At 37.5% G+C, this 20,420-nt stretch overlaps 1 protein-coding gene across 1 annotated transcript in view; it reads left to right on the top strand.

The window, feature by feature from the left end:
- Positions 1-413: 413 nt before the first annotated feature.
- Positions 414-20,420, top strand: part of LOC104541430 (sodium channel protein type 5 subunit alpha-like) — a gene marked incomplete at its 3' end in the record, with an annotated part of 33,286 nt that continues 13,279 nt past the window's right edge. The window contains exons 1-16 of the mRNA XM_010185489.1: positions 414-668; positions 1,671-1,789; positions 3,406-3,504; positions 5,062-5,190; positions 5,851-5,942; positions 6,822-7,031; positions 9,113-9,170; positions 9,831-9,972; positions 10,471-10,668; positions 11,619-11,801; positions 13,813-13,942; positions 15,424-15,662; positions 16,010-16,210; positions 17,527-17,880; positions 18,594-19,031; positions 20,032-20,178. Coding sequence (XP_010183791.1) covers positions 414-668; positions 1,671-1,789; positions 3,406-3,504; positions 5,062-5,190; positions 5,851-5,942; positions 6,822-7,031; positions 9,113-9,170; positions 9,831-9,972; positions 10,471-10,668; positions 11,619-11,801; positions 13,813-13,942; positions 15,424-15,662; positions 16,010-16,210; positions 17,527-17,880; positions 18,594-19,031; positions 20,032-20,178 — 2,994 coding nt within the window. The remainder of the gene's footprint in view (positions 669-1,670; positions 1,790-3,405; positions 3,505-5,061; positions 5,191-5,850; positions 5,943-6,821; positions 7,032-9,112; positions 9,171-9,830; positions 9,973-10,470; positions 10,669-11,618; positions 11,802-13,812; positions 13,943-15,423; positions 15,663-16,009; positions 16,211-17,526; positions 17,881-18,593; positions 19,032-20,031; positions 20,179-20,420) is intronic.

Here is a 20,420-nt window from a genome sequence, read left to right as displayed (position 1 = left end):
TATGTGCACTTCATGGGCTTTCTTTGCAGCTTTTCACAGTGTTAGGATCAACAATCAGATTCACTGTAGATCTTGGGTAGCATTTAGTTGAATGGATCCTATCCAATACTTGACCAAAATTCTCCATTAAATAATGCAAAGTATTTTTCCAGTATAATGTCACTTTTGTTCTCACAAGTGGGCATAAAATATAAACTTTGTACTTGTCAGAGTTTACAGTTTTGTCTGCCATGTCAGTCAGTACTGACTCTATGGGCCATGAGTTAAATCTTCTCATGCTTGGACACTGCCATGCATGGTCAAACTTTTAAATTTTTCGTAACTTGCCTGTTTTGGAGTTACTTACCTTGATTTATTTTCCACTTGTTTCTATTCTTTGGACAGAATCAGTGACAGGAAGAGAAGAATGAAATATGGCCGAGTTCTTATTACCTGGTACCAACAACTTCCGTAAGTTCACTCTTGAATCCTTGGCTGCTATCGAAAAAAGAATTGCTGGCAAGAGGAACTGCCGAAGAAATACTGTAGAGCAGAAACCTGAGGAGAAACCACGTCCTCAACTTGATCTAAAAGCTTTCCAGAAGTTACCAGCTCTCTATGGAAATCCTCCTCCAGACCTCATTGGGGAACCACTGGAGGATCTCGACCCATACTACAAAGATAGTAAGGTTAGAGCCAACCAAGATGCTTGGATTTTAATTTGTTTTATTGTGTTGTTAAGAACTGTTTATGCAAATGATCTATCAAACAGCTTTGCTTACAACCTTTTGGAAAACCCATCATCCCTTTCTAGGGTATAATAATGCAGACGGCTGGCACAGCTGATTTAGCCGTAATTGTCTTAAGAAAAAATTCCTAATTTTGAATTACAGGAATTGAATAATATTAACTTAATTAACATTTAAATCAGAGTAGAAGCAGAAAAAATAAAATGGAGAAAGAAAAAGGCAGTTTGAGTCAGATCTACAAGAAATTTTAATAATTTTGTACATTTTCTTAAATGCCGTGCTTTGAAACAATGTGTTTCTCTCTATCTCATCGTTTATGCTCCACTTATATGTACAATAAATGATTACCTAAATATAAAAATTATTTAAAAACATTTGCTGATGAATCCTTAAAATCTACTCATTCAACCTCCATGTTCTAGTCATGAATTGTTGAAGAATATGATTTTCAATAAAGAACAGAGAAATGCGAACTAATCCATTGAAAATTATGCTTGTTGCTTGAGAAATAGTACAAAATACTTTGAACTAATGTCTACAGTTTTAGAGCCTGAGGAGCACTGTCAACAATAACAAATAATGATAAAGACTGTGGTTCTTCCACCTCTGTATATCTTGACTCATTGAGAGGCTCAATTTATTTTAAAAGAATAGTCATGAGCAAGATTAGTTCTGTGCACAACGCTTTGCAAGTCCTGAGGTTTAAAAAAGAAGTTCATGCTGGGAATTTTTTTGCAGCCTGACAGTTAATGAGTATTAACTCTTTCATCCACTTATGATGAAAGGAAAGCAAAGTATGACAAAGAATCTTCACATTTTAACAGACTAAAGTTAAAACTCAGCTCTTGCTCATCACTGATACAACAGGATACAGTTTATGTAAAAATATCCTCTCTCTAAATTCTTGAAAACTTAACTTCGTGTTTCTTTATTCTTTTAAAGGTTTTCATAGTGCTAAACAAACAGAAAACAATCTTCAGATTTACTGCTACACGTGCCTTATGGATTCTCAGTCCTTTCCATCCAATCCGAAGAACAGTCATTAAAATTTTAGTGCATTCATATCCTTTTGTTGGCTTAATTCACTCTTTTTGATTGTGAAACGCTACATAATCCTGTGCTTTTGTATTTCAGAGCATTGAATGAATCTAGTCTTTTCCTCACACCAGTTTACCTCTAATTACCAATTACCTTAGAAAATATTATTGTATTTGTGCTCTTTTACTACTTAGCAAAAATAGTTTTGTGACTACTGGGAGTATTAAAGCCTGATTTTCTACAGATCTGTGTTTTCTGAATGATCTCTGATGTTGATTTCCTGATATCTCATAAAAAAGTGTCTCATGCTGCAGCCTTTCTCAGTGAGAAGACTGATAAGATCTCTATTTTCTTTCTTATCTTCCATTTACCCTAACTGCAGGAGTTGAATTCAACTCATGTACCAAAGCTGATCAATCAATGACCAATTTTAAGAAAAAAAGGCTGAGAAAGGCAGGCACTCATATGTAAACACGTAGAGAGAAAAGTTATGCAAATTTACTTTCTTTAGGAAATCAGATTTAAAAATATATCTTTGGCATATGAAAGTGAAAATTTCCAGGGATGCTGTTGCAGGGAATGCCTTTGGAATGGAAAGGTAATTTAGATCCCACCACATACATCAAATTTAGGGGATGGGAATCACTAGTCTATTGCTCCAATTTGTCACTGGGGAGCGAGACCAGAGCTGTTGCTTGGAGCTGAATCAGGCCCAGTGCAGAGCCTGCAGTGTCCCTGTGTGGGTTTTAAGTTTCCAGCAACCTCTTGGCTGTGTGGTGCTGTGTTAGCTGCAATGGGCCTGAAGTTGCCATCGAAGCAGGGTACAGTCCTCTCTGGAGGAGGAATGCCTCTCATCTGAGGCTTTCTCTGGGCAGCAAGTTGAATTATATTGGCATTTCAACACCAGTGGTCCAGGTCCTGGGTTTGTGACAGTTTGAACATGCCTAGAGTTAAAGCCAGGAGTAGCTTTGTGGGAATGGAGAGGGTGGATGATGGAAAGGCTAGATATCTTTCCCATGCACATCTGCCTCCTGGATTGCCAAAACATGTGGTATGACACAAAGCATGAGATTCAGCTCCAAAGCCAAGTGCTTAAACTGAAGTGTCTACTATGTGTGAGCTAGTTGCCCAAATTCCCTTTCATACCCTACAGTCAGCAAGTCCCATAAAGCAGCTGGGCAGCCCCAAGATTTGGCTAAACATGGGCATCTGGAGTCCATTGAGACACCTACAAGTATCCTGGAAGTCTTCATGGTGTCCCCTCAGAATATCACAGGTCTGCCAATTCAGAGTCAGATTTGGGCTTCACTTGTGTGACCTTTGGCAAATTTTCAAATTTCATGCTATAAAATGAAACTAAAAGTGAATCCTTCCTCCCACTCTTTGAGTGGTTGAGGATCCTTTTACCAAGCTTGCAATGTTTAGCGCAGCAGATCGCTAGCCCATACCAGAGTCCAGATGGCATGAACAACAACGGTAGTGTGTTGCTATCTAATGTGATTCAAAATCAGCAGATACACGTGCATGCTGTTCTTACATGGACTTTAATCTCAAAACCAGATACTTCTAGGACTGATAGAATGTCTAGGTATGTTTCTGAATCAATGTCATACTTTTTGCCTTCACTCCCGTGACTTACATTATTCACTTGGTTTATCATGTGCACGATTATAACTAATTGTGTATTCATGGCTCTGACTGAGTCCTCTCCTTCTGCTTCCTGGAACAAGTATGTTGAGTAAGTATCTGTGGGTATGTACGGTTTTTAAATCTGTAGTTATATTGTATTATTGAAACTTATCTTGCTGCCTTCACTCAAGATAGTTTATAGGGGATTTAGAGTGTAATTTGCTTGTATTAGGACTTTGTAATCCTTTTTACCCTCAGGGAATACTTTTGTCTTTAAACTCAAAATCTACAATAATTGTGACGTTGTAAGAGAGTAAGTGTAGATTAAGTTCTACAGCTGAACTAGTTTAATGTTTGTTCTACTGCTCCAGTTTCTTATCCCACTTTCTGAAGTTACTCAGTAGTTATTTGCTCTTTATCCAGACACATTCCCCATTGTTGGTGACACTGATGAAACACATCAAGAGCTGCTGTCTTTTAAAATTCTCTCTAATATTATCAAAATGTTGACTTTTGCTGTAATAAAATGTTCTGGCAGAAGCTCCTGGCCTGCAGGATGCTGTTAGAAAGTAAAGCTCTTATCTTCAGTGCTGCCAACACCTGCAATGTTAAATCAAAATAAATCCATGCCTTTGTAGTCACACTTAAACTGGATAATCCCATGTGTGGTTTTTTTTCTTTTAAGAATATTTCAGCACTTACTTTTTCAGTTTGGCATGAAAATGCTGGAATACAAACCCTGATAATTATAACACCTCATGCAAAGGAAAATATTCCAAAATACTTAGTTTTAAAAACAGTTCTAGAATTGTTTCTATCTCATGTTACATGACACTGAAACAGCTGTGAATGGCAAAGCCTAATGCAAGACTCTGAATGGTATTAATACACGCATCCTCAGAAGATGCTGGGATACTTCCCTGCTTATAGGAGTGTAAAGGAGTTGTATCTGCTGCTGGCATCAAAACTACCATTCAAATGCACTTCAATAATACTTTTAGAATACATCTTTCCAAATGAAAAGGGAAGCACTACATCCACATAATGTCTTAGTACATTTGCTGACTACCAAATGAATGCCTTTCGAAGCCTTTAGGGAGATCGCTCTCTTGTTGAAATGCTAAGTGCACTCAGTAAGTCCAGAAGAGCTTTTACTGATAATTTTCCATTAATAAGAGTAATTGCCAGCTTAAATTGAAAATTCTGTACTTTTGTATTTCTGTAAGTGTTTCAAACATTCTTCACAGAAATGGATGCTGCATGCCCAAAGTAAATAATACACAGCATAACACACGTTTACTTGGCCACTTGAAACCAGAGGAAGATACAGATGTTGATCTTTATTTCAGCAAGTTTATAGTGAGTTTTTTATCTCTGAAATTATGGAGACCCACATGAAAGAGTCTGGAAAAAAGTGTTGAATGCCAAAAAAATATGTTTGAAGTGTGCATGTGAATATCCATGTCCAGATTGCAGTCAACTATTGTCTCAAACTCCAGATGAGTCAGATACTGATAGAATACACTGAAATCAACTGCAGCTTTTCCATTACTTCTCTGCAGCATTGGCTTGGTTTGTTGGCCTAGACAGTAAATAATCTGATCGTGTCTCCTCTGTTAATTGCTAATATTACTGATATCCTTTTGTGCTTCTCTCCTTTCCTTAGATTTACTTTCACTGGCATTTACACTTTTGAATCATTGATAAAAATATTGGCAAGAGGATTCTGTCTCAATGAATTCACTTTCCTTCGAGATCCCTGGAACTGGTTGGATTTCACTGTTATTGTTATGGCGTAAGTGGGAACATATAAAATACAGATTATCTGCACTTGATGCTTTTGTGGTGCAAAAAGCTGTCTGCAGTATAAAAAAAACCCCGTGGGTTCTAACTGCATCTGAAACTATCATCTAGGGCATTGAGTCTTCCCCTTGTTTTATTTGCTCACTGTCTAAAAACAATGTATTAGTCTTTCCTGTGAATCAAAGTTTAAGTTTGAAAATAGAGCGATGTGTATAGACACCAGGACAGTGTATTAAATTTGGACTCTCTCTCTCCAAAAATCATACTTTGAGCTCCAGTTAGCAGTAATTAGAAAGCTTTTATATTGGTTAGATGCAGCCACAGAAGGGAGATAGATAGAATTAAACAAGTTCAGCCAGTGTTTCAGCCAGAAATTAATAATTCTGGGTGTTATCTTTGTTTATATTTTAAATAAATTATGTTTTAAGATGTTAACACAAAAGCAGCTGTGCATAAGCCAAGAGCTACCTTGTAAAGAAACTACAATAATCAAGGGTTTCTGTTTTATGAATCTTCAGACAAATCCTTGATATGTAATTTGTTAATACTTAAAATATGCTTGGAAGGATTGGCAGTTAAGAATGACCACTGTAAAATAATTGCCCTGTTGACTCTGTTCAACCACTTGCCATATCACATCCTGACTTGACAGGTTCGTGGGAGCATTTAGTGCCTTGGGGAGTGTGTCAGTCCTTCGGACTTTCAGGGTTCTGAGAGCTTTAAAAACCATTTCAGTTGTCCCAGGTAAGAAACCCCATTTGTCGAGTGTTTTCTGCTACTTAAAATGGATTCTTTACTACAATCAAAATGTTGGCCTTTCTTTGTCCTTTTTTTCCTTTCCTTTTCTTTTTTTTTTTTCTTTTTTTTTTTTTTTCCTGTATCTTTCATTAGTTGTGCACACAGCTGAATCTGTGGACAAAAGTAATGTCTCAGTCCACCTGACTCAACTTGAATAAATCAAACATCAGAAAGAATCCTGTATTTAATTTATTTCCATTATGCTTTTAAAGATTTTGTTAATACTTTATTATGTCAGTTTTAGAAATGTTCTTCTAGCTGGTCTATGTGTTATGGTTCAATAGAAACACTTTGGGTGACTTAATGGACTTTATTATTAATGATCTTACATCATCCCTGGGAAAACAATTTCTTTTTCACTTTTCCTTTAGTTATAAAGTCAGTGAGATTTTCCTCATGGCTAAATATGAATTAAGAACCAGTACATTCCCCATGTCTTCTCTTTGTGGTCTTTTTTTGATCATATTTATTAATGTTTCCAGTGTTTCCAGATTCTTCATAGACTGTCAGTGCTGGAAATTTCATTTGAATTATGCATATCACTCTTTCTGAATAAATAAAACTATACTATCTCCGGTTCCACATGCTTGCCTGAATACCCTACAGGCATAAAAGAAATATCTGTAAATTGTAGGGTCAACCAAATGAGGAAAAAAAACATTGTTCTTATATTAATTGCTCTCTCATCCAAACTGTACTTGCATTGCAAACATATTTGTCACATATTATCCAGTGATTTTGGTACTTTGGTTGCTATGCATTGTTTTAATTCAGCTAAAATCTCATCTTTTCATGCCATTTTTCCTTTGTATATTGTCTTCCTAGGTCTCAAGATCATTGTAGGGGCACTTATCCAGTCTGTTAAGAAACTTGCCAACGTGATGATCCTGACCGTTTTCTGCCTGAGCGTCTTTGCCCTTATAGGCCTTCAGCTCTTTAAGGGCAATCTAAGAAGAAAGTGTGTCAGGAGCTCTGCAGTACCTTATTTATGGAACAAAACATGGGAAACCTATGAATTGTTTCTTAATGATACAGGTAATTTTTCTTCTTAGTTCTCTTTTAGACAATAGTATAGACAGCTCTGCATGCACTTATCACCACTGCTTTAAATGATATTGTGACGATTGGTGTTCTGACGAGAAACTACCTGGTAATGGCCTTCAGATTGCCAGAACTGCTTGCAGACATCCAGGAATGAACCCTTTCCCTTCAATATAAGAAAGAGCAGTCCCAGATTTCCCAATAATGTCCAGCTCTGTTTCCCAGAATGATATGACAATAACAGAAACATATATTAGCACATTCTCTGCTGTAATTCCCCAAAGTTCACCTTTTGGTACTTGCTGAAGAGTCGATACAGCCTCATTTTGCTGCCAAGTGAAGTACTCAACTTGAAGCAAAGGAATAAGTTTAAAAGTCACAGTTACTTTCTTATTCACATCATATCTATCTGATATATGTGATATGTATTTTAAGTCTTATGTAAGCTATTTATAATATACATCTTTCATGTATAAGTCTTGACTAGGGCGGGTGATGGAAGCATGGAGCAGAAGAACAGCAACTGCGAGATGTAATTCAGAAAGAAATAGCCTCAACATGCATGAAAAAAGTAGACTCAAAGTCAAAATTATCTATGACAGAAATATGAAGAAAGCTTCATCACTGAAGAAGATCTCCACCAGCAAGTTCAGACATAGGAGCAGTTATATAGGGAGAAAAGCATTCTCCCAGGGGAAATGTTGAAATACATAAAGCAGCCACACAGGATTGCTGTTTGTATGCACTCCACGTGGGAGATTTGTTCAGACAGGATTTCTTTAATAACTTTTTAGTGCAGGTGAAGAAAGTCTTAATATAAAAGATTTTTGAAGAAAAACTTTTTGCAATAAACTCTTATACCTACCAAAAAACCACATGTAAGAGCAAAGAGATTTACATAAACAAAAATACTAAATTTCTGTGCTGATGAAACTAGAAACAAAAGCATCTAATTTTTTTTCTTATTATTTCTTTGTGGTGTTTTGTTTTTGGTGGTTTTGTTTGTTTGTTTGTTTGCTTGTTTTGCGTGTTTTTGTGGTGGTTTTTTTTTTTAGGTAAAACATTGCACCTGTATAAAGGCACCAGCCCAGAAAAAGTAGGGCTCAAAAAATTGAAAATCTGTGTTGCTTCACAAACTTTGTTTTGTTCACATCCCACGCCGTACATAAATATTGTGCACAGGGTGCTTTGAAATTATGACAGTAGGAACAGGAAGGCTCATACAAGTTTAATAAAAGCTAGATGACTTACCTGCAGGACTTATGATATATAACAGTGTAAGCCAAATTTTCTATTAAATGGAAATTAGCTGGGCTAATAAACCACATCTTCATGGGGATAATTAGCTATTACTGTTAAAGCTATGACTTTCAGTCTGCTGCTAGCTCAGGCATCAGAGTAACTCATGGTAAGAGAAAAAGGAGAAGAGGTCAAAAAAGGAACAGCTCCAGCATCCTAATGCACCAATCTGAACTTCCTGACTAACCAGGGTTAAGGCCTGCCGTTGGCTCAGCAGGACAGTAGCATGGCACAGTGTATATCCACCCAGCTAAATCCTCTTTCTTCCTCCTCAAAACAAGGCTTTGTTTTTGCTGGTTGTTGGAAACAGAACTCCTATATGCTTCCCCATATGATGTTTGTATGCTGTCCTGGAGAGGGCGAATTGCTATGGGCCAAAACTGCCAGAGTTTGTGCTAACCATTATCAAACCGGGGACTGCACTTGAGCCCGAGCTCTCCAATTCTCAATTTCCTTTGTGGAGATGTGGCCAAAATGATACTACTTTTTAAAATTTCTGTTTTAAGGACTACCTTCAGTCTGAAGTGAGCATGTTTATAAATGAGGGCTGGGCATCTTGCAATCTGGTACGGTTACTGTGGGCATGGGAAACTTGTCTCTCGCACGTTAGTGCTTATTTCATATTTGCTACATGGCAATTTGTATTTGTGTGCACATATGCTTACAGGTTAGTGAATGCTATACTTACAGAGTAGTGATTACTCATCACTGCTCACATTAAAGATTCAGGTTAGAAAGTGCTTTGGTTTTAATTTTTTCTCCCCTTTGTTTTATAGCATACTTTGCTAAGAAAGAGGGCACCTCAGATATTTTGCTATGTGGTAATGACTCTGGGTAAGTGCAACTTTCTTGTTTGGAAGTTTTCTCTGCCTCAGTGTTTTTGTATTTGTTCAGCCTTAAGAGATGAAAGCAGAAACTCCAAGCTTTCCCTGAATGTGGAGACAGGGACACAGACAACATCATACAGTAAGCAGTCAGATAAAACTTGTAAAGAATGAAGCATGAACATGCAGTTGGCTTATTCAGATATAAATTTCTTTGAGCCCTTCCAGAAGTGCAGTATTTCTCTTGCCCACGTATGTACAAGAAAACTGAAAACATGAAAGGTCTCAGATATGGCACAGGACAGGTGCCCTCTTCTCTGTAAAGGCTCATGAGTATTAAACTGGGAAAGCAAAACATAGATTTTGGAGGGCAGGTTTGGGTAAGGAGGGGGGGATATGGCTGCTTTGCAGTGAGGGGCAGGGGATGAGGATTGGTGATGAGGGAGTTATCCTGGGTTGGTGGTCTACTTCAGCCTGACTTCTTCCTTTGTTTGCTGGGTTGTGGGTGCTGTTTTTTCCATCCCACTTTCCAGTCAATACTACCTGGAGTAGAAAATTGGTTTGCAATCTAATACAATGCAGAGCTGAATAATAATCGGAACTCTCACATAAGCTGAAGTTTTTACTTTTGCACAGTTAAAAGAGCTCCACTTTTTATTATTACCTCTAGGATCTGTCCTTCCAACTATACATGCTTGTCACTTGGGCCAAATCCTGACTACGGTTTCACTAGTTTTGACACGTTTGGCTGGGCATTTCTTTCCTTATTCCGTCTGATGACCCAGGACTACTGGGAGCGTCTGTACCAGCAGGTACCAGCTTTGTGCATCATTCAGAACTGGTCTTCCAGAAAAAGCAATAGCCAAAGCAGAAAATGTGTAGAGAGGACAAGAAATGTCAAATAAAAGGAATAGCTGTAAGTCACTGACCCTGCATCTTCCCTTCTCCCCTCCAGCAAGCTGTGAATCCAAGAAAAGGATGCTGAAGTGCTTCTTAGCAATAGCTCCATTACCCTGTTTGTTAGGGACTTCAAAAAAAAGTACTAAAAGGGTTCTGTATTTCCCTTCAAAAGTACGGCAACACCTCCTCAGTTGTCCTCATGGGGTGTATGATGAGTGATTCACAGGAGATGGTATAGGAAGAAAGAGAAAGAAAGGGAAGAAGGACCAAGGAAGGTATATTTCCATTTAAACTTCATAAAGCATTGTGTCTAGGAAATTGGATGCTTCTAAAGAATTTCAGAGACACATTTAAAGCCCATTTGGTAATTTTTATGGTAGTATTTTATCTCTGGTGTGTGTTGCTTGCAGACTCTCAGAGCTTCTGGAAAGGTGTATATATTCTTCTTCATGCTGGTCATCTTTCTGGGCTCGTTTTATCTAGTCAACTTGATTCTGGCTGTAGTAACAATGGCATACGAAGACCAGAATAAGGCCACCATTGCTGAAACAGAGGCGAAGGAAAGGAAATTTCGGGAAGCCATGGAATTATTACAGAAAGAGCAAGAGGTAAGTAAATTTTTCCCTCACAAGCATTAGTCTGCTCTGTTGTTAGTCAAGTAAGGAAAAACATCACTCCATGTGTACAGCTATATATAGTAGTCAGTCATGGGAACAGGAGCAAGTAATAACTTATTAAAAGTAGTGATTCCCAGAGCTACAGGACCAATTCCATGTTCAGTTGTGTAATTTTTTTGTGTGAAACGTTTAATTTTATTGTGGGTAATGAGCATTAAATGCTGCTGTCACTGTGAGTAAAATAGTATTTTAAAAACCAGAAAACATAAAAGTACATCAGTTAGCAGTTTCCAAAAGATCATGTAGTTGTTTTTTAAGTTTTTCTTCCATTTTATTATTATGGGCTGCTGAACAGAGAACTATACAGTAGTTCCATTGATCAACTGCATTGACAACTGAGCCATAAACTATTGTAGTTGAATGAAAATTCTCTTGGTAACTTAAATGCCTTAGAACCTTCTGCAACAAAATACTCCTGTATTTTGAAAGCATTGTCTTAAATTCAGTATGGGAAGGAAAGTCAACCACAGTGTGAGTACAGACCCAAGGATCTCAAATTAAAAGACAGAATTTTAATACAGTTTGAGCATTTATTTGGGGAAAAGGATATATTCTACAGCATTATTTTCAAACTAAGTATTTTTATTGTAAGCAAATCTGCCATATGGAGGAATACTAGCTATAATGTGATTATTTTGCCCCTGGCAGGCTCAATACATGTGATCATGTAAAATACTGCAAATAACAAATTGTTCAGTGCTCCATATGTTGAGGAAATTCTCCCTTCTTTATTTTAGTGTTACCCCATATTTGAAGATTTTTAATGAGTTTTGTGAAAGAGAAATTAAGAGGAAATAATATAGGGCATGGAAGTGTTTTCTTTCTGCTTATATTCAAAGTACCTGGTAAAAATATCATCCATTATTTTGTTTTATTTTCAGTCATTGGCTTTCAAAGGTATTGATATCCTGTCGGTTAGCTCTTTTGGAGCCTCTTCTCTGTCTACCAAAGAAATCAAAGATAGGACCAATAAGAAAATGAGAAATAAGTCCTTGGAGATAGACGCTAATGAAGAAGATCAACAATTCCCCAAGTCACAGTCCACAGACAGTCAACGAAAGTTGGTAATCTATTGTCTGAATCTGAGATTCTTACAGATTTTCCAATTTTAATACTAAAATAAATTGTTTGAAAGCACAAACCAAATCCCATTACAACCACTGATCACTCTTAAGTCTTTAAAATAAACAACCTTTTGTGATAAGGAAGAATTATATGTAAAAATAATTTGAAAAGGAAAGAATATAAACAAAAGATGGAAGGAAAGTTGTAATAACAGTTAAAATGCATTTTCTATAATATTGAGAAGTACAAACCAGTGAATGACTATCAGAATTTAATTTTTGTGACACCTATCATTCTCTGTTAAAAATTTCTTACTTAAAGTATAAATATAAAGCTTATCACAAAAATAGCTGCTACGACTTTTAAAATCTAAGCATAATCCTTCATTAAAATCGAAATAAAGTAAGAGTTTTGGACTAGCGATTGTTGGTAGAAAACGTTATGAAACCCTAAACTTTTATTGCTTCCCAAAAATTTTTTCTCTGTTATTATGCCATTCTCTCTTTACTCCTTTTCCTGGGATTTTAGTCTTTTCTTGGCCTGGTGTACAGTCCCAAAGCAAATCGGACAAAACGCAGACTTAGCCACGGAAGCGTGTTCAATTTTCAAATACCTGCTTTAGAAATTGATTCCAGAGAAGATTTTGGTGATGAGGAGACCCACAGCACCAGGGGACATGAAATACAGCACCAGTCCTTCTCAGTAACACAGATGGGAAGACGCTCCAGTGTGCAAAGTCAAATAAGCCACAGCTCTCACCCCACTACCCCAAACTGCGTGCAGAGCAGCAAATGGGCTAACACAGATGACTGCAATGGGGTGATTTCGGTGATGGGAGGAGGAAGCAGCAGGGTGCACAGTCTAGATCCAGTGTCTTCTGAAGGGGTAACACTCCCACCAGTAATGGAAGACCCAGGAATGCGTGTTGTTGTAAGTAAAAAGTATTATTTTCTCCACAACTACCTGAAAGGAGGTTGTAGTGAAGTGGGTGTTGGTCTCTTCTCCCAAGAGTACTAGCAATAAGACAAGAGGAAATGGCTTCAAGTTGTGCCAGGAGAGGTTTAGATTGCGTATTAGGAAGAATTCCTTTACTGAAGGAGTAGTAAAGCATTGGAACAGGCTGATCACGAAAATGGTGGAGTCACCATCCCCAGAGGTGTTCAAAAAATGTGTAGATGTGGCACTTTGGGACCTGGTTTAGTGGGCATGGTGGTGTTAGGTTGATGGTTGGACTTGATGATCTTACAGATCTTTTTCAACCTTAATGGTTCCATGATTCAAAGTACATACTTCATATTTTGGTTACTCCGTGAGTAGTAAGTTTTTCTTGTCTTAAGAGTTTCAGTGAAATGGCAAACAGTGATGTGAAATGAAATATACTGATGTAAGGATTCTATAAGTTTTCAGTAGAAAGTGGTTTTTAATATTCTGATGAGTTCCCAAAAACCAGAGTTTATTGCTTCGGCTTTTTTTTTTTCCTGTTTATAAACCCTATTTTTCTGCTATACACAACTTCTACTAATACACTTTTGAAGGTTCCTAGTGGTGGAATTACAAGTCACCAAAGAGTTTTTTCATCCTATGCCTTGTCTGGGGAGGTAATTTTGAGCAGAACATGTAATTTCTTTCTCCTCCACAGCACCTTTAGCATCATGCAGAAGCTTTGTCCATAATTTCCCTAAGAGGGTAGAGATACTTTTCTGCCATTTTATTCCTCAACTCTTCTTTTCCATTAGTCTCTGGAATATTTCCTAGGCCTGTTTCCCCACATACACTTATTTCCAAGATTTGTGTTTGCCCTGTTGCTATTGCACGCTTGCAGGAGCTATTTACTGCAGCATTATTACTGAAGAGTAGGAACTTCATTCTCAACATCTATTACATCTTGTAAAAAGGTCCATTTATTTGGCTGCATGTCATTGTTCCTATTAACTTTCATAGCTACCCATCATCACATCCTACTTCATTTTATTCCCATGGTAGCTCCCTAATCATGTTTACTTCTTTAAGCAGCCAGCTGTAAATGATGGGAGCAGCATGATGCATTTGCCTCCTCATCTGTCAGTGGAGTACTTTAATGAGGCACTTCAGAGACAAAGGGCAGCAAGTGCAGTCAGTGTAATTACCAGTGTCTTGGAGGGTAAGTGGTTCCTCATCATGCTTATTCCAATCCTAAGGTAATGCTAGCACCAAAGACCAAAATGTCAATATATTTCTTAAAGGTTAACGGAGATTTGTAGGTGTGTAGTTAGGAATGTCATCATTAATTTGGCTCTTTTTTTAAAAAAAAAAGCATTATCACAGTCTTATGTACTGGAATGCATCCTTTGCCTATCGTAAGATCTTGTTGTGTAGGACAGATGATGAAGAGAATTGGGGTGAGTGAGGGTGGGTGGAAGGAGTTTCTCTAGCATCGGAGGTATAGGACTGGGATATCATCTTCCCCTTCTGACCCTGTGACTGGTGAGACCCTGTGTCACTGGCAGAGACATGGGCATGCAGAATTTAACAATAAGATCACGCAAGCCGAATTAGTTGAGGCAATATCTATGATTTTAATATTTAACCTTATTATTTTATTCCTTTAACTTACCTTTCCATGTGAATTGTTCTGGGGTTTTATCACTGACTTTTATTATGCTGACTGATAGTTTTGTTGTAATTTCTGAAAAAATTCACCTCAAATTGTTTAGCTGTTTTATGGACGAGGAGATCAGGATGGGGAAGACTTTTTTCCTCTTTAGTTTTTCATCAGTTCATATGATCTTTGAAAAATTTTCAGGTCCCCAAAACCAGGTCACTAATAATTCATACTGTACTTCTATTTAGCTTTAAGTAAGCTCCAGTTTGTCAATGAATTTGCACAGGACTTCAGCAGGGTCAGAAATATTTTGGAGGACTTTTAATACTAACAATGAAGAAAGAAAGACTGTGAGATTTATATTTGACCAACAGCATGTAAATGACAAAGCCAGAACAGCTTCTGTCCCATGTTTACCTATAGAAAATAAAGAGGCATGGCAACTTGCATCAGCTGGGAAATGGTGGGCATGACCCTTCGAGTAGTAGTGACCTAAGGCCAAATTTCAGATGCTGTGGTCTGGATTTGACTTGACTACAGTCAAAATGCCTGTGGCTGCCCTTGACTCTCCAGACTCCCTTGAGAGTCAAAGGAGATGAAGAGATATTGGGTAAGATACAGCCAGTGTCCTAGACATCTACGTAAGGATAAGGTGAAAAGTGCCTTAGCTGCTGGGTTGACTATCAAGAGCTTCTAGCACGAGATGCTGCGGTGTGGCCTCTGCATCGTAAACATCTGTATTTAGTCAGATGTTTGTAGTACAGTTCTGAGTCTAAGACAAATAAAACCTGTTCCAAAGGCTTGTGGAGTAAGTTCACATCAAAGATCTTTGAATCAAATTTTCTCTGAATTTTCTCTTTGTGTTTTTAGCTGATATAGGGAATACATGAATGGTAGAAATTGTAGGGAACCTTTGGGCTCTGTGTGGGATGGGAGGTTTCCTTCTTCCTTTCTGGTCTTTTGAGTACTTTAAGTAGTTATTTCACTGTCTTGCTCAGTGATAACTATTTAATTATAGTGGGGTTTTCTTTTGCATTTAGAACTTGAAGAATCCCAGCGGAGATGTCCACCATGCCTGAAAGATTTTGCTTTAAAGTATCTGATTTGGGACTGTTGTCCGCTTTGGTTGAGAATCAAGAAAAAAGTGGCTGCTTTCATAAAGGATCCTTTTATTGATCTCACCATCACTGTTTGCATTGTGATGAACACTTTGTTCATGGCACTGGAGCACAATAATATGTCAGAAAATTTTAAATTTATGCTTAATATAGGCAACTTGGTAAGCAAATTCTCAACTATGTGACATTTTATACCAAAGATTGATTGATGGGTGTTTTCACTTGAGACATAAGGAGTAACTATAAAAATTAAAATTAGCAAACTCTGCATTTATAAACTCTAAATTTCTAATATAGACAATTTTCAGATTTTATTGACATATTTCTAACACACTGCTGAGAATGCAGAAAACAATCCTCACATTTTAATTGAAAGTGTGTTAGAAGTTCATAAAAATGGTTTTTGTTGACCTGTTCGTGAATGTTACTGTATTCGTGGGAACATGATCTAAAGAAAAGATGAATTCATGGTAACTTTTAGGCTGATGCTACTGTTTTTTTGTCACAGGTTTTTACAGGAATCTTTACAGCAGAAATGATCTTAAAAATCATTGCTCTAGATCCCTATTATTATTTTCAGCAGCGCTGGAATATTTTTGACAGTATAATAGTCACATTGAGTTTAATTGAACTGAGTTTACCCAAACACGGAAGCAAGAAAGAAAGGAGAAAAGGAGGAACCCTGTCAGTTTTACGATCCTTCAGGCTGGTAATGTCTCACGCTTACTCGGTTGTATAAAACATGGTTGTATATACAATGGAGAATACTTCTGTTATCTGCAGTTAGGATGCAGGAAATGGTTTTTTTTTTTCCTTTTCTTGGCACTAGGAATAAGAAACACACTCTTAAACTCATTGTGATGCTAGAGTCAGAGTTTACTGAGATATATATTTCATTTGAATGCACTAAGAAATTTTCAGAGGGAAAAATATTCCAAAGTAGACGTATTATAAAATTGGTTTCAAATACCAAAAACTAGCACAGGAAAAGTAGGAAAAAAGTCTTGGAATACTAATACAGAAAAAACAATAGTTAAAAATAGATGTGAAATAATGTTAAGGTGTTCATATCATATACAATGAACCAACTTAGTTTGGTTTACCAAAAGGTAGTCCCATTTTATAGTAATATAGCAGTTGGTCTCCTAACATCGGTCCTTTGTGTTACATATAAGAGTCCGCATCTGGAATATTGCGTCCAGTTCTGGGCCCCTCAGTTCAAGAAGGACAGGGAACTGCTGGAGAGAGTCCAGCGTAGGGCTACAAAGATGATCAAGGGAGTGGAGCATCTCCCTTATGAGGAGCGGCTGAGGGAGCTGGGTCTCTTTAGTTTGCAGAAGAGGAGACTGAGGGGAGACCTCATTCATGTTTATAAATATTTAAAGGGTGAGTGTCACGAGGATGGAGCCAGGCTCTTCTCGGTGACAAACAATGATAGGACAAGGGGTGACGGACACAAACTGCAACACAGGAGGTTCCACTTCAATTTGAGAAGAAACTTCTTCTCAGTGAGGGTGACAGAGCACTGGACCAGGCTGCCCAGAGAGGTTGTGGAGTCTCCTTCTCTGGAGACATTCAAACCCCGCCTGGACGCCTTCCTGTGCAACCTCATCTAGGTGTTCCTGCTCTGGCAGGGGGATTGGACTGGATGAGCTTTTGAGGTCCCTTCCAATCCCTAACGTTCTGTGATTCTGTGATACTGTGATAAGGTAGACACCACAACCTGCATCAAGTGGATTTTGCGAGTACCTGCCTGTGTGGGCTAAACATCTGCCAGAGACTTACTTGTGTTGACCTGGTCCTTTACAAGGTAGTTACTTCACGTTGGCAGTGGTGCCCAGTTTAAAAAAAAATAATTAAAAAAATCTATAAATACTTTAAAAAAGGTATTAGTGTCATGGTGCCACAAATATTACATGGCTGGAATAGTTCAGAATATCTGTAAAATAATTTTTGCAGGATTTGAGGAGTGCAAAGATGGGTTATCTTTACCAATGTCTAACATTGTTTTGTTTTTCTACACAGCTGAGGGTCTTCAAACTGGCAAAGTCCTGGCCAACTTTAAACACTCTAATTAAAATAATTGGGAATTCCCTGGGAGCCTTGAGTAATCTGACCCTCGTCCTGGCAATCATCGTTTTCATTTTTGCTATAGTAGGGGTGCAACTTTTTGGAAGAAAGTATGGGGAATTCGGCAATAAAATAAAAAAAAATGGTGAGCTGCGCTGGCACATGATGGACTTTTTCCGCTCTTTCCTTGTCATTTTTCGAATTCTGTGTGGAGAATGGATTGAGACTATGTGGGACTGCATGGTGGTTGCTGAACCACCACTGTGCCTTCTTGTCTTTCTGCTTGTCATGGTGATAGGAAATTTAGTGGTGAGTTTTCAAATATTTTCTTCTCTTCATCTGGTCCATGATAGAATCTACTTAATTTCTGTTTTGTCAACATAAGGTAGTTTTCCTAAACACAGGTGGAAAAAGAAAAACATTTAATTTTCCTGTTCTCAAAAAAAAAAAAAAAGTGGAGTTTATAAATTCTTCTATTTAAGTGTACTCAAAAGCAGGAGGGAAACCTCACTTAGAGCTTCTCCTGATTTTTAATTTTTGTGAAAAAATTGTATATTTGATGGAATTGTTGAACCTGAATCTGATCTTACACAGGATCTTGGAAGCAGCTTCACAGAGGCCTGGTTTAATTCTAGTTTGAAGAAGTAAGGAACATTATTAAACTTACAAGCCATGACCATAGCCTTTGTTACTACTATACCTTTTGATAAGCTGTTTTTTCCAAATAATGCTTTTGGCATGACTGATCTGCTTTAGCCACTATTTTGAATAACTTTTTTTGAGGAAGAGGATCATGGGATCATTGGACTTCCCCAGAGAGAAGTTTACTTCATCAACCATAATGTGATCAGTCATAGTCATTTCATTGTTACCTTGTTTTGGTTTGCTCAGTAAGACTGAACTTTCATAGTATCTGTGTTCTTCAAAGTTAGAATTTGGATTTCTGAATGCTACTCTCCTGACTTATACTTTCATTATTATTTCAATAATGAATAATTATTTCATAATTATTTCAATTTCAGGTTCTCAACCTTTTCATTGCACTACTGCTGAATTCCTTCAGTGCTGACTCTCTGCAGACGGCAGAGGATGATGGAGAGATGAACAATCTTCGGACTGCCTTTGCTCGGATTCAGAAGGGATATCACTTTGTGAAGAGTGTTATGTGGGATACCTGTTGCGGAAAGCTCAGGCACCTAAAGAAAGCACACAGGAAGCAAATCAAATTGACTGCAGACACCCCACTTGGGTTCAAGCGTGAAGAAATAAAAAATTGTAAAAAGACTTACAATAATGCAGGGGCTGAGAAAAACTGGGACAAATGCTCAGGTCTTGAAGATTTTATTACCGATTCCAATATATTTGTTTGTGTCCCTATTGCTGAGGCAGAGAATACAAGTGAGGGTTTTGAAGATGATGAAAAGCTGAGCACATTTACAGACACAGAATACAGCATTCAGGTAATAAATGTCTTTATTTGTGCTGGACCAGTAGAGTACATATACCTATACCTATACATATACCTATACCTATACCTATACCTATACCTATACATATACATATGCGGGTGCCTCTATAGTAGAAGACTGTCTCTAGCAGAACAGGGTGGCATATATTAATCTATCTCTATAGAGTTACCAAATTTTGAACTAGAACCAAAAGTACAAATATTTAGAGTGAGGGTAAATTATCACTTGGAGCCTTTTAAAAATCAAGAGTCTTTCATGGTCTTAATAGAAAGACCATAAATTTTGGGGGTTGCTGCAGGAATTCCTAGCTGACACATTGTGTTTCACACAGATAATTACATAGCCCATAGATTGTTCATAGGTAATTGTAACAATCCTTGGTGAACTTGGAATTTTTATGTAAAAAATTATGTAAATAATACGAACTATTTTGACATTGTATACATGACAGAGCAAAAATGTGTGTTCTACATATAGAGCATTGTCATGGACTCAATATGAATTTATAGCTCTGATCCATTCTTTGAATTTGTCCTTGCTGTGTGTAGCATGTAGTAATTATTAGAACTTAGAAAAATTAAGCATGGAGTGGCTCTGTTAAGGTCTTGTTTTATATATGATACTATATTTTATCCTATTTCTTTGTGTTCTCTGAATTTTTCAGTTCTATTTTAACCATAGAAGACTGCCATTCTGGTCTCAAGATTTCCCACCATAAGTTTCTGTCTTAATCCCTATGCAAAAATTCTCACGTAACTTTTTACCGGTTCACTAAAGTACTAATTCTTTAGTTTTCTGCATGTTGATTAGGAAAACTTTCCCTTTCCCTATTCTTAGGCAAATCAGAGACTCAAAATGATCATATCTTATGACTTTTGTCTGGAGATCCCCACTTAAAATAGAAGGCATATCTTATCGTTCTTTCCCTTCCAACTTATCCACCCCTCAAAAAGGGAAAAGAAACCCCCTTTAATCCACAGATTCTTTTCAGGATGAAAATCACCTGAGGCAAAGGGGAGAAAGATCAAAAAATTCAGGAAGCTGGAGTAAAGGATCGGGATTTTCCTCTGAAGAATTCAGTGTGCTTTACCTAGGAAAGGATAGGAGAGTTGAACCATCATCACCAGAGCAAAAAGAGGTAAAAGGTTTGGTTTTTTTGTTGTTGTTTGTTTGGTTTTTATTATGGCATTGATTTTCCTGTACTGGTCAAGTTTGGGCACGTTTCTGAACAAAGATTTGCTGGAGTTGAGTTCAGTGGCAGCAGCAGCTCTGAGCTTGCAGTAGCCGTTATGGCTGGTTAATGACAGAGCCAGAATCGTGTGAATGAAATCAAAGCCATGCTGGGTTCTAGGTATTGAGTTTAAGAAAAATTTACCTATA

This window comes from Mesitornis unicolor, unplaced genomic scaffold (genome assembly GCF_000695765.1).
Source record: "Mesitornis unicolor isolate BGI_N332 unplaced genomic scaffold, ASM69576v1 scaffold6965, whole genome shotgun sequence".
Lineage (NCBI taxonomy): Eukaryota > Metazoa > Chordata > Aves > Mesitornithiformes > Mesitornithidae > Mesitornis > Mesitornis unicolor.
This window is presented reverse-complemented; position numbering and strand designations above follow the sequence as displayed.